General features: G+C 48.8%; 1 protein-coding gene across 6 annotated transcripts in view; it reads left to right on the forward strand.

The window, feature by feature from the left end:
• The window catches only part of ica1 (islet cell autoantigen 1), an 87079-nt gene that overhangs the window by 17103 nt on the left and 55309 nt on the right, over positions 1-14667 (forward strand). For all 6 annotated transcript variants that reach the window (XM_055662078.1, XM_055662047.1, XM_055662056.1 and 3 more), the window contains one exon: positions 5055-5127. In XM_055662078.1, the coding sequence (XP_055518053.1) occupies positions 5055-5127 (73 nt within the window). The remainder of the gene's footprint in view (positions 1-5054; positions 5128-14667) is intronic.

The raw sequence follows: 14667 nt of genomic DNA on the forward strand, positions 1-14667 counted from the left end.
GGCACGCCAGCAGGTCAGTGCCAGTCGGCTCCGTGGCAGTCGCGCTCCCTTCAGTTCCCAGGGGGTTGGGGGACTGGGTTGGGACACCGACCACCCAGGCCCACTGCAAGCACGGAGAATCCAGAGACCCGCAGCCAGCAGCAACTGAGACCCTAAACCCCCCCACCCCCACCATTCCCTCCCAACTCCAGTCCCGTCCCGACCCCCTGGGAAACTGAAGGGAGTGACTGCCCCGGAGCGACTGGCACTGACCTGCTGGCATCGCCGACGTGAAGACGGTGCGAAGCCCCCGTGCCGGTGCAATGGGCGGGGAGCTGGAGAGGGGAGGGAAGGGGTCACACACATGGCCGGGAAGCAGAGGGGTGTAGGTGGGGGTGGTGACAGATAGGGCCAACAATGAGTGGGGAAAGACAGAAACACCGACGTGCAAAGGAGACCTACAACAGTGCATGATCTCTCTCGCGTTATGGCAGGTGATTGTCGCTGGGAAACTGAAGGGAGCACCAATCTGCAGCTGCCTGCCCGCTGAGTTAAAGAGTTCCCACGGTAGACTCATGATACACTAAGGTAAACGCATGGGCCACTATGTTCTTACAATGAGTTAAAATGTTTTAATTCTTAACCACAAGAGTAAAATTGTCTCGTGGAAAATTTTAAACATGTTTGATTTTTTGCAAGAGTTGAGAAGTTTCACGAGTACCTGCTGTTAGCGCCACGAGTCTCTAAGTTGTGTCCACGAGTTCCGTACGTTAATGGTACGTTATTACCACGAGTTTTAACTCGGGGTACCTCTTGTGTCAACTCGCAGCGTGAGACTCGGCTATTAGCCTAGGCTGCACATTGGTTCACCAGGAAACTGGTGTACCACAGCAATAAAATAGTAATCTCATTGCTGATGTGTGAGTGTCCTATCCTGAGCCAACATCACCAGTATTGAGGCTATAGTTCTATTCAGTCAGATATGTTTGGCCATGCTGTTTGCATACTACTGAAACCCACTCCATTCTGAGCTCATCCTGGGAAGAGATCACCTGGTGGACAAGACAAAAAGATTCCAGGATGTGCTCAACACCTCCTGGAAAGAAGTGCAATTTCATCACTGATTTATGGGAATCTCAGGCCTGTAACTTAAAATAGGAGTAGGAGCATACCAGGATGGAGCTGATAACCTTATCCATGTGTCTAAAGCATGTAGTAGCCCAGCATTAATGGAGACAAGAACAAGTCACCTCACAAAATAATGTGCACATCAAGAATTGCTCTTGTTTCACTTAAACTTTTTGCTTCTTTTCTAAACTGCTTTGTTAATTGCAATTGCATTTCATCTAAGAGCATTTATTTTTAAATTAGCATGTACCAGAATAACGGTGCTTTTAAATTAAAGGTTGGGGATCTTAACACCTCAGTAAAGAACACAGAATTGAAGATTAGGGTATGTTTCCTTTATCATTGTTACTTTTTTTGCATATCTTTCATTCATTTGTTCTATAACTCTCTCTATCACCATTATCTCACGTTTCCCTTTCCCCTGACTCTCAGTCTGAAGAAGGATCTCAACCCGAAACGTCACCTATTCCTTTTCTCCAGAGATGCTGACCCGGCTGTCTGACCCACTTAGTTACTCTAGCTTTTTGTGTATCTTCGGTTTAAACCAGCATCTGCAGTTCCTTCCTACACATTATTTATTTCAAAATTACTTCCGGCCTGTGACCACCAGATGGCGCTCTTGTAGCATTTTCTTCGCCCCCCCATCCATCGCCAAACTCTGCTTTTAGGCCTTAATTCAGCACGTGGAATGCAGCAATTCCATCGTTAAAATTTCATCTTTGCTGCCCACAAAATCAACCCTCATTTGGTGTTAGTTATCAAGTTCTTAATTTATATAACGAAGCAGCACCTCTGGTATTTATTACAACCCACTTATTGAAGTCATTATACTTTCTGCACAATAGTAATCTAACCTAATTGTGGTTTTGTTATTTTAAATCATCCTCATGCTAATCTAATACAAAATTATATCTGCCATTGATATCCAAGGAATATCTTTTTCTTTAATTGACAGTACCACCTACAGGTTTTTAGTGTTTTAGTTTTAGAGATACAGCGTGGAAACACCAGCCCACCCAGTCCCCACTTTTAGATTAGAAGTCCACACCTTTCGGTCTGAACGAATTCTGTTTCCCTGCAGTCCCTGACAAAAACACCATTAACATTTATCCACCACCTACACATCACTGGAAGGCAAAACAATTTTTGGCTCTTCCCTCTTCTCCCTCTAGGCGCCAAATTAACCTCGCCACAAACCTCCGCTGCCGCCGCTACAGCTTCGGTGCCGAGTCAGGTCTCCGCTGCTGCTGCTGCTGCCGCCACAGTGATCCCTGCAGATTAACATTATCCTACACATACTAGAGACATTTACACTTCTACCTAGCCAATTAACCTACAAACCTGTATGTCTTTGGAGTGTGGGAGGAAACTGGAAAATCTCAGAGAAGACCCTCGGGGAGAACGTACAAACTCCATACGGACAGCACCCATAGTCTGGATGGAACCTGGGTGTCCAGCGCTGCATGCGCTGTAAGGCAGGAACTCTACTGCTAAACCATAGTGCCGCCCTGGAGTTTACTACAAAAGAGTGCTAAGTATTAAATTAAGGTAGCAGTGTGATATTCAGCCATGTAGTATATGACTTAAGTGCATATGCAAACACAAACATTATTAATAAATTATCTTTGTCTTTATTCTTAACAGGTTAAAAAATGCTGTTTCTTTTAGTTCACTTTGTGGAGTGACCAGGATTTTTCAATTGGTCAGGGTCAATAGACAATGGGTCCAGGAGTAGGCTTTTCGGCCCTTCACAGTGATCATGGCTGATCATCCACAATCTGTCCCCTTTTCTGCCTTCTCCCCATATCCCTTCACTCCGCGATCTTTAAGAGCTTTATTGAACTCCCTCTTGAAAGCATCCAGAAAATTGGGCTCCACTGCCTTCTGTGACAGAGAATTCCACAGATTCACAACTCTCTGGATGAAACGGTTTCTCCTCATCTCTGTTCTAAATGGCCTACCCCTCACTCCTAAACTGTGGCCCCTGGTTCTGGACTCCTCCAACATCAGGAACATGTTTCCTGCCTCTGAGGTGTCCAACTTCCCTTAATAATCTTACATGTTTCAATAAGGTCCCCTCTCATCTCTCTAAATTCCAGTGTATAAAAGTCCAGTCGCTCCATTCGTATTCCAAAGTGGATAACCTCACATTTATTCACATTAAACGGCATCTGCCCACTCACCCAACCTATCCAAGTCACCCTGCATTCTCATAGCATCTTCCTCATAGTTCACACTGCCACCCAGCTTTGTGTCATCTGCAAATTTGCAAATGTTACTTTTAAACCCTTCATCTAAATCATTAATGTATATTGTAAATAGCTGTGGTCTCAACACAGAGCCTTGCGGTACCCCACTAGTCACTGCCTGCCATTCTGAAAGGGACCCGTTAATCCCTACTATTTGTTTCCTGTCTGCCTACTCCCATCACATAAAGTAATCCCTACTCTCTGTATTCACTACATCCACTGGCTCTCCCTTGTCTATTTTCCTAGTTATATCCTCAAAAAATTCCAGAAGAATAGTCGAGCATAATTTCCCCTTCATAAAACCATGCTGATTCAGACTGATCCTGTTACTGCTATCCAAATGTGCTGCTATTTCATCTTTTTTATAGTTGACTCCAGCATCTTCCTCAAATAGGAGAGGTGCATGTTTGGGGCCCTTGTAGTACCCTAGAACATGCCAGTGCACATTGCTCTCCAGGAGAAGCGGCCTGCTCAGACAGGCTCTTTAAGTAATACTGAAGGAAATGTGTGCAGCAAGAACATCATGAAAAGCAGCAGGAATTGGCCACCATGCCCATAAAACCTGCTCTGCCATTCAATATCATTATGGCTGATCTACCCCATGCCCCCAATCATAGTCTCTGCCAGTTCCCCATTGGCCCCGTTTCCTGAACTTTGCAGTAGCGGAAGGTTATTCTTCGGATTGGAGACTTGTGAGCAGCAGTGTCACAGGGATCGGTGTGGTCACTGATGTTTTTCATCTAGATTAACTATTTGGATAAGAATGTAGTTAGCATAATTAGTAAGTTGTCAGAAGATACCAAAATTAGTGTGATAGCGGACAGTGAAGAACGTTATTTAAGAGGAAAAATATCTGGTTCAAATGGAGGAATATAGATATTATGAAGGCAGAGGAGATTAGATTACCTTGGCATTGTGTTTGACACCAAAGTTATGGGCCAAAGAGCCCGTTCCTGTGCTGCACTGTTCTATGTTTAATTAGGAACATATTCATTGTGCTACTGTTCTGATGAGGTTAAAAACATGAAACCAGATCTAAAATCAATAACTTGTTCTCATTGCACCGATACTGCTTAACCCGCTAGGTATTTCCGGCATTTTCTAGTTTCATTTCAGATTTGCAACATTTGTGGATTTTTTTTGTTCAACAATTTGAAGCTTGACAGGAGAGAGGATCTCTGTTTCTTCAGTGAAGGCCATCTCGTTATACAATATAAAAAGACTGTTAAATTCTTTGGTTAATTACAGCATTCAGGGCAATGATTGCATTTTTTTTCTCCTCCCAGTTATTAATATCTATGCTAGACTTTTTATTTAGATATACCATTAGACTCCACCACATATAGCCAGGTATTTCATTTGGGCACTGACAACTGTACAGATCTATAAGGTCTATCCCAATGGTAACTACACGTTTGGATTGAGAGGTTTCTCAACAGAATGCATACAGACTTCTGTGTAGTGAGTCTTCTGTCACGTTGGGGCTTTGGGTTGATGCTTATGTGGATTTATAACATGTTTTCTGTCATTCTTCTGCAGAACAATGATGTTAACTTTATTTTGGGACTTGGCTGCCATTATGGGTGTTTAAAGTTATTCCCCCCCCCCCCCCCCCCCCCCCCAATGACCCACCAAAAGTATTGAACTTTTTCATCAGTATATGCAATTACTTTAGTTCTGCTTTTTCATTCTGTTTAGGTATTCCATTCCATTCAAAGAACATGTATGGAACTTCTGAAGGTCATCGAACAGTATCAGAAACGGATTTGTTGTATGTATTTAATGCACGCAATTTAACAGAATATTTTAACAACGCGCTTGTTGGTCTTGCTAATACTGGAATCATAGAGTAATACAGTGTGGAAATCCAACTCATCCACGCCAACCAAGATGCCCATCTAAGATGGTTCCATTTGCCTGTGTTTGGCCCATTTTCTGCTCTGAAAATGTCACACACGTTACCAAATGGCATCACATAAAATAATACATTAAAAAATAAGCGAGTTCGATATTCCGAAAAATGCAAGGAATCATGGGATTTGTCAAAGGTCAAAAGCTATAAATAAAAATCGAACAAAGCACTGTAGATTCAGTGAGTATAGTTTGGGTCTTTTTTCAAGTTTGTATTTGTCAGAGGGGGGCGAGTGGGAGACCGGAGGTGGGGGGGTGAGGGTGAGAGTGAGAGTGGACCGGCTCTCGGCAGCAGCACTCGCACAGAACCGCGCCTCATCCACAGCCAGGATTGAACTTGTGGCCCCAGCACAGCAAGTGCTGCTGAAACGCCACTGGACTGTCCCTGCCTCCCCCCCCCCCCCCCCCCCCCCCCCCCCCATCCCAGGACCAGTGCCAGCGCAGAGAAACGCCAACTTCAGCCCAACCCTGCTCCAACTCCAGAGGAACCCGCTCCCCAATGGGCCGCTACCGCGACAGATGCCAGTTCGCCCACGGCCTGGCCGAGCTGCGCTTCCTCAGCCTCCACCCCAAGCACAAGCCATACCTTGCACACCACCAGCTTCTGCCCCTGCTACCACTTCATCCACAACCCGGTGGAGGAATGAGGGCCTCTGCCTCGCCTGTGCCAGAGCGCCAGCCTGGGCTCAGCCTCCTCCAGCCGGCGCTTGACTGGGCCGTGCTGCGGACGTCCTTCAGCCCCGACCTGGAGTTGGAGCTGGCCCGGACTCTGGGCTTGGGGCTGGGCAAGGGATGGGGAGGAGATTGCTGCTGCCGCCAGCACCACCAACAGCACCAGCAGCTCCAGTGGGCGCCAGGCCTGCCCATGGCCAACAGGAGCCCGTCCGCAGACTCTCTCTCTGACCAGGACGACTCCAGCAGCAATGGCTCCAAGTCGCCCATCTTCGAGAAGGGCCGGCGGCTGCCCATCTTCAGCAAGATCTTGGTGTCGGACTGAGGGGAGGGAGGTGGAGGGCTGCCGGCCAACCCGGCGGGACATGCAGAGCCAAGCAGGAGCCAGCGGCTGCAGCGCCGGCTGCAAGTCCGGGGTAGCCCCACCTCAGCCACCTTCGGACAGGTACGGGACACCGGGGTGGTGACGGCCCAGCAGCAACTCGACAGCACCCGCAGCGACGGAGATCCGGGCCTGACCACGGACGAAACGCAGGCCTGCACACAATGCAGCACCGCTGTTGCCGAGACTGTTTTTCGCTTGTGACCTATGACCTGGGCTTGCGCAGTCGGAATACCGAACTCGCTTATTCTTGTAAGAGATTAATCTTATTCACTGCTATTTTCCTTCCTGTATATTTCTGCTAAAGATATGAACATGCTAGCTTTTTAAAATTCGTAAGAGTTTGTAAGATAAAACTTATGGAAAAAAATGCTTCCTTGAGGTCACACCCGTGACCAGTCATATTTGACCTCTGACCCTAAACAAACATTGTCAGCAAAACATACATTTCACTTGATAAACTTAAAAAAATATATGAATCATATATATAGTACAAAACATAGCTGTAATGTTTTCAAATTTAAAAGATGTATTCCACAATCTTTCATATTTTTGGTCACGTGGCTAAGAATGGGCCACTGACCATAAACCTATGCCTTCTGATTGTTGATTCTCCTTCCCTGTGAAAAGGACTGCAAATTCCCATTATCCATGTTCCTCATGATTTTATGCTCCTCTAAGTTCACCCCTCAGTCTCTTATGCTCCGAGGAACAATGACCCAGCCAAATTCTCCTTATTACTCAAATGCTTGACTGCTGGCAAAATTCTCAAATCTTATTGGCAGTCTTTCCAGTTTTTACTACCTTGTCATTAGATGTAGAATTGAATATTACAAATAAAGTTTTCAAAAATGTTTGTGAAAGTTAGATTTTATTAATGTCATTCAATAAAATCAGTAGTTTAGAAACAAACCTCATTGGGAACAAAAGCTCATTAAGTCCAGGGAGTTTTCCAGTTATTGCAGGTCATGGCTGTGCTGTACATCAGCTCCAGTTTTGTGCAGGTTTTGTCTGGTGCAAAATTTGTATGGAGTTGCTGCTTAATTTTCTAAAGCCCTTGGCTTTCTTCATGAGGTTGGGGGCATTGAATGTGGGAAGTCAGTTCCTGGCACAGATCCTCACAGCAAGACTTGGCCAGCATTTGTGATGATGGAATATTGCAGCCAGGAGGCATGGAGCCACTCGAAAGGGCAGAAGTACCTTGTGAACTAAATCTTTTTTTTAATTAATGAAATCTGCTGACACTGAGATTTGTGAAAAATTAATGATTGGGGGAAAGGACATTATTACTGAGAAATTGTCTTGCATGTTATGAGGCATTCCCTGCAGTCATGCAGCAAGTGCACAGGCCAAGTTCAATTGTTTGTTTATTGTCGTGTGTACCAAGGTACAGTGAAATACTGTAGTAACTCATCAAGATTATCATCACTCATAAGCACAATCCATCAATTATTACAGAATGTACAGAATAACACTGAGTCTGTATGCAACAAGCACTATTATGGCCCAATTTTACAGTCCCAGCTGTATCTGGCCGCAAAGGCTCATTGCAGTTGGCGCCACCATTCCGGTCATCTCGCAAACTGTCATTCATCTCCTTGCACGGCCCTCTTCAGCTAAGTTTGAGGGCGGGGAGGATCTCCCCCCCCCCCCCCCCCCCCCCCCCCCACCCCCCCCCCCCCCACCCCCCCCCCCCCCCCCCCCCCCCCCCCCCCCCCCCAATCCCGGGTGTTCTTATCATCGTCATTTGCCAGCATCCGCCGCCTTCTCCCTCCACCCAATTATTTGGCCTCCACAGCCGTCTATGGCACTGATTTCCACAGATTCACCACCTTCTGACTAAATACATTTCTCATCATCTTTCTAAAGGTGTGTCCTATTCTGAGACTATCCTCTGGTTCTAGACTCTTCAGCTATTAGAAACTTCCTTTCACATCCACTGTATCCCAGACTTTCACTATTTGGTAATGCGGTAACATGACATCCCAGCTGCTATAATCAATGACATAATCAATACTCTGACCAATAAAGGCAAGTGAGCCAAATGCTGCCTTCACCATCCTGTCAACCATTGTTGCCACCTTCTTACAACTATATACCTTTACTCCTTGATCTCCATGCCTTGGATATGGTTGATATTTAGAAAGTTAAAATCTCCCATTAATACAACCCTATCATTCTTGTGACGACCTGTGTTACACCCACTGACTATTGAGTTCCATTGTGCAATCCCATCAAAGCAATCTATCCCTTATTTCCCAATTCTATCCAGATAGCCTCACCGGATGGTACCCCAGGAATATTCTTCCTAAGTACCATCATGATGTTCTCCCAAATCAAAATCAAAATTCCACCTCCTCGCTTCCCTCAAATTCTGTTCATGCTGTGGCATTTGTACCCCGGATCAGTGAGCTGCCATTTCTGTCTCTCCCTCTGCTACATTTCTGTGATTGCTATGGTAACCCACTTCCATGTTCCTTGAGTAGAGTTTAGTCAAGTTTATTAACATATGGACAAGTATGGTAGGCTACAGGTACAATGAAAATAGTGTTTGCAGCAGCATCACAGGGATGTAGTCTCGTACAGCATACCAACCATAGATTATACATGTATTAACACACATTCTACAAGAAAGAAGATTGTGTTTTGCACAATGTAAAGACAAAACAACTCCTCTAAGAGGGATGTAGCTTCTTCCCTAACTATGCCCTGAGTTGAAAGAAATGCAATTTAAGTCATCAGATGTTCCCCGAGCTCCTGCCTGTTCTGTCTACTGAACATGGTCTCTTTAACTTCTGCATTTGCTTCAACATTCTCGTCAGCCTCACTACTGCTTTGGTCATGCCTGCCTTCCAGAATAGTTTTAACCTTACTCCGGGAGTCACATTATAGTAGCTCGGATCACATTATAGTAGCTCATTACTGTGGTAAAAGCGAGGCTGATTGGGAAACGATGGGCTGGGCCACTGGCTCAATCTGCTACCTGACTATGGTTGTATGTTATTGCTTGAGAAAGACAGCCAGTAGCAATTCTGGGTAGTTGTGGTGAGGTTGAGTGGGAGAGATGTTGGTAATGGTAGGAAGTAATTGAAATCAAATAATCTTAGGGCAGTAAGCAGTGACTAATTCCCTTCCATATTTAGTCTGATCCATTTTGGGTTGTGAAGGGAAATCCAGGATGGAAGTTTCATTGTAACTACAAAAGGTTCATCTGTTTAAAGCCATGAAGTTGCAAATAACATGTTTCCACCATGACCATCTATGTAATTTATGCTCATTTTTCCGTAGCAATATGGAAGGAGATAATTCAACCCAGAATCCATTGCAGCCCTCCACACTGAGGCCAAATCTGGAGTATGGTGTACAATTTTGGTCGCCTAATTATAGGAAGGATGTCAACAAAATAGAGAGAGTACAGAGGAGATTTACTAGAATGATGCCTGGTTTTCAACAACTAAGTTACAGAGAAAGGTTGAACAAGTTAGGTCTTTATTCTTTGGAGCGCAGAAGGTTAAGGGGGGACTTGATTAGAGGTCTTTAAAATGATGAGAGGGATAGACAGAGTTACGTGGATAAGCTTTTCCCATTGAGAGTAGGGAAGATTCAAACAAGAGGACATGACTTGAGAATTAAGAGACAGAAGTTTAGGGGTAACATGAGGGGGAACTTCTTTACTCGGAGTGTGGTAGCTGGGTGGAATGAGATTCCAGTGGAAGTGGTGGAGGCAGGTTCGATTTTATCATTTAAAAATAAATTGGATAGTTATATGGACGGGAAAGGAATGGAGGGTTATGGTCTGAGTGCAGGTAGATGGGACTAGGGGAGAATAAGTGTTCGGCACGGACTAGAAGGGCCGAGATGGCCTGTTTCCGTGCTGTAATAGTTATATGGTTATATTCTCAGTAATGCTATTTCCCAAATAAATGTTCCCATAATCTGTTCTCATACAATTTCCCACTACACATATACGAGTCATTTACATTGCAAAATAAACCTGGCAACCAGCATCTCGATTTAACATGAGAGGAAACCAAAACATCCAGAGAGATCCACAGGGAACATACATACTTCACAGACTTTAATCAATGCTAGATCACAAAACATTATGCCAAGTAATCAGATCATTATATTTTGCCCCATTTTTACGTCTCAGTTTATCTCTGAATGGTGATTACCAGGACAGAAGCTTAAGTATCGCATCTCAAAATGTCATTCTTCTACATTTAAGTATCAACATGCTATTTTCTCAGAGGAAAGCATCTTAATTGAGTCCAGTACAGTCTTTGCCCATGGCTGTTTCCCTACACAAAGGCAGATCTGTGGATAACAAATGGGGATAGTGTGGCGGTCCCTGGGGGGTAGGCCACTCCTTGGATCATCCCCCTCGCCGATTGAGGGACAGGGGTGTTGGTCTGCCACGGGGTTTCCCGACGACACTGTCAAGGGTTCTGACAAGGGTGTCGTGGTGTGTACTCTGACTGTTGGATTAAAAAGCTTCTTTTTGAATCCGCCTGGCGTCTGGTCTTTTCCTGACCTTGACCAGGCCACTACACTGGTGACCCCGCGTTGTTCATCACGCATCGTGATGGATGATAACGCTGAAGCATGCGCTGAAGCTCCCAACTCTGTGGACCGAAGAGCCCAAAACCTGGTTCCAGCAGGCAGAGGCACAGTTTGCTGTGAGAGGTATCACGCAGGAAGAGACTAAGTACTATTACGTGGTTGGCTCGCTTGACCAACTAACAGCGAGGCGAGTTAAGCCTTTCCTCAGGGCCCCCCCGGTAACAAATAAATATACTGACCTTAAAGCATTTCTCATCAGGAGGTTTGGCCTGGGTGACGCCGAGCGGGCAGCTCGCATTTTCAGATTGGACGGCCCGGGACGACCGCCGGCCGTCTGCCCTCCTGGAAGACATGCTCACCCTAATGGGGGACCATGAGCCGTGTTTTTAATTTAAATATGCCTACCTGCAGCAGCTGCCTCCCGACATTCGCATGCAGCTCGCCAGGGATCCGTTTACCGACATGCGGGCGCTGGGTGAACAAGCCGACGAGCTGTGGAATTCTCACCATCACAACCTGGAAGCAGTGGACGTCCTTCCCGAGGCGTTTTGGAGACTCGGAGCAGGTCGGGACCGCCATCCACCGCGCCTCCACTGCTCCCAGTCGGCCCCCGCGGCAAAATCCGGCGGCCTTTGCGCATTCAACAGCAGGCACGTCCTTCCAGCACGGACAGCCTGCAGTTCAAACCAATGCCATCAGAGGTCGCTGACGTTCAAACCAGCCAAATTGGCTTGCAGTTTCACCAGACGCCAGCAGAGGTCACTGGCGCCCAAACCAGCCTAATTCGCCTGCAGTTCAACCAGACGCTAGCAAAGTTGGTTGGTGCTGTTACCATCGCCGCTGGGGAGCTGCAGCCAGGCTTTGTCGCCCACACTGTTCGTTCTCGGGAAACTAAAGGGCCGGTTGTCAGTGATTCCTATGGCAGCTGGCACGATTCATCGCGTTTTCGCATGGGATCGCCGCAGTGGGGGACGTTTCCTCGTCGACACTGGTGCGGAAGTGAGTGTTCTGCCTCCCTCCATCGCCGACAACCATGCGGGCAAACAAGGCTCCCTCCTCAACGCGGCCAACGGGAGTGCTATTCGCACCTACGGGTTTCGCACCATCCCCCTCAACTTTGGCCGCAACTCGTTTTCGTGGAGGTTCGTCATTGCAGACGTTTCCCAACCGCTGCTGGGCGTCGACTTCCTTCGAGCCCATTCACTGCTCGTGGATGTCAAGCGGCGACGCCTGATGCACTCTGTCACGCTGGAGCCGGTCTTCCTCCGTACTGGTGATACTGTAGTACACCCTGATGGCCCCGTCATCCGTGGATGCGACTTTCGCGCGCATCCTGGCAGATTTTCCCGGCATTCTCGAACCCCACTTCCACCCCCAAGCACGGGGTGGAGCCCCATATCCCCACTACTGGCCCGCCTGTGCACGCCCGGGCACGTCGTCTCGCCCCAGACAAGCTCCGTCTAGCTCGGGAAGAGTTCCGCCAGATGGAGGCGATGGGCATCGTGCGTCCCTCCGATAGGCCATGGGCCTCACCGCTCCACATGGTCCCTAAGAAGAACGGGGGCTGGCGCCCGTGTGGGGATTACCGTCGCCTGAATGATGCGACCGTCGCCGACAGGTATCCGGTCCTGCACATTCAGGAATTCAATGCCCATCTGGCCGGAGCATCCGTATTCTCCAAGGTGGACCTCGTGCGAGGGTACAATCAAATTCCGGTCCGCCCCGATGATATCCCGAAGACGGGCATTATTACACCATTTGGTCTATTCGAATTTGTGCGGATGCCGTTTGGGTTGAAGAACGCCGTGCAGGCCTTTCAGCGGCTTATGGACTGCGTGTGCCGCGGATTGGACTTTGTCTTTGTGTACCTGGACGACATTCTGGTGGCCAGTCGCTCGCGACAGGAGTACTGCATCCACCTCCGTCAACTGTGTCAGCGCCTCAGCGATTTCGGTTTGGCTATCAACACGTCCAAGTGCCGTTTCGGGGTAACGGCTATCGACTTCCTCGGCCACCGCGTGACTGCACAAGGGGTGGTGCCTCTGCCGACCAGGGTGGAGGCGATCCGCAGGTTCCCCCGTCCGAGCACAGTTAGGGGCCTGCAGGAATTCGTGGAGATGGTCACTTTCTATCACCGCTTCCTGCCGTCAGCGGCCGCAGTCATGCGTCCGCTTTTCCACCTGATTGCTGGTCATTGCAGGGAGGTTGATTGGTCCATGGAAGCAACAGCGGCATTCGAGAGGGCTAAACAGGCACTGGCTGAGGCCACAGTGCTCGTCCACCCACGAGAGGATGCCATGACCGCCTTGACGGTGGATGCTTCTGAGGTTGCGGTTGGGGCAGTGTTAGAGCAGCTCGTTGAGGGTTGCTGGCGGCCACTTGCCTTCTTCAGCAGGCATCTCAGTGGTCCTCAGCGTCGTTACAGCGCCTTCGACCGTGAGCTCCTTGCCCTGTATCTCGCCGTACATCATTTCCGCTATTTTCTGGAGGGGAGACCATTTACTGCATTCACGGACCACAAGCCGCTAACCTTCGCGTTCGCCAAGGTATCAGACCCGTGGTCTGCCCAGCAGCAGAGGCAGTTGGCGTATGTGTCCGAGTACAGCACCTCCATCCGGTTCGTCGAGGGCAAATTCAACAGGGTGGCCGATGCCTTATCAAGACCTGCAGTCCACACGGTTCTCCAAGTCGGTGAGGGGATCAACTATTCCGCCCTGGCAGCCGCTCAGCTTGTCAACGAGGAGATGGCCGCCTATCGTACGGCGGTTTCGGGCCTGCAGTTGAGGACGTTGTCTGTAGTCCTGGGGGTACCACGCTGCTGTGCGATGTCTCCTCTGGAGTTCCATGACCCATCGTCCCCATCGCCTGGGTGGGCATCCCTCCATCAGGGTGACAACAGCCCTGGTAGCCTCCCGCTTTATGTGGCACGGGCTGCGGAAGGAGGTTGGACATTGAGCGCGCACTTGCATCCCGTGCCAGACCGCCAAGGTGCAACGACACGTCCACGCGCCGTTGCAGGAGTTCCCCATTCCTCAGAAACGTTTCGACCACATTCACGTGGACATCGTGGGGCCGCTGCCGTCATCCCAGGGCATAACATATCTATTCACCGTTGTGGACCGCTTCACGCGGTGGCCTGAAGCCATTCCGCTACAGAATTCCGCAACAACCACCTGTGCTTGAGCATTGTTGGCGCACTGGACCGCCCGGTTCGGGGTTCCACTGGACATAACTTCCGACCGGGGGCTTCAGTTCACGTCAGAGCTGTGGTCGGCCATGGCATGCCTCCTGGGTGTTCGTCTGCACCACACGACGGCGTACCACCCGCAGTCGAACGGCCTAGTGGAGCGTTTTCACCGACAGCTTAAGGGTGCCCTGACTGGTCCCTTTCGGGTCTTGGAACATGGCTCGTCGACGTTCGTCCTGGACATGGGGGGTTGGCGTGAGACTGTTTCAGTTGCACGGTTGAAGCCAGCACATATTGATATCGATCGGCCGGCGCTGGTAGCGCTGCCCCGTAAGCGAGGGCGGCCTCTGTCTAGGGTACCTCCTCCTCTGGCTACTTCGTCCCCCGCACTTGTTGATCCGTCGCCTGTTCCGGGGCCGAGCGTTGTGTGCATCCGGGCTGGCCGCCGTGTACGCCCTCCTGTCCGTTTCGTACCTCGGGTACTTGGGGGGGGTCCTGTGGCGGTCCCTGGTGGGTAGGCCACTCCTTGGATCATCCCCCTCGCCGATTGAGGGACAGGGGCGTTGGTCTGCCATGGGGTTTCCCGACGATGCTGT

Source organism: Leucoraja erinacea, chromosome 2, assembly GCF_028641065.1.
Source record: "Leucoraja erinacea ecotype New England chromosome 2, Leri_hhj_1, whole genome shotgun sequence".
NCBI classification, from domain to species: Eukaryota; Metazoa; Chordata; class Chondrichthyes; order Rajiformes; family Rajidae; genus Leucoraja; species Leucoraja erinaceus.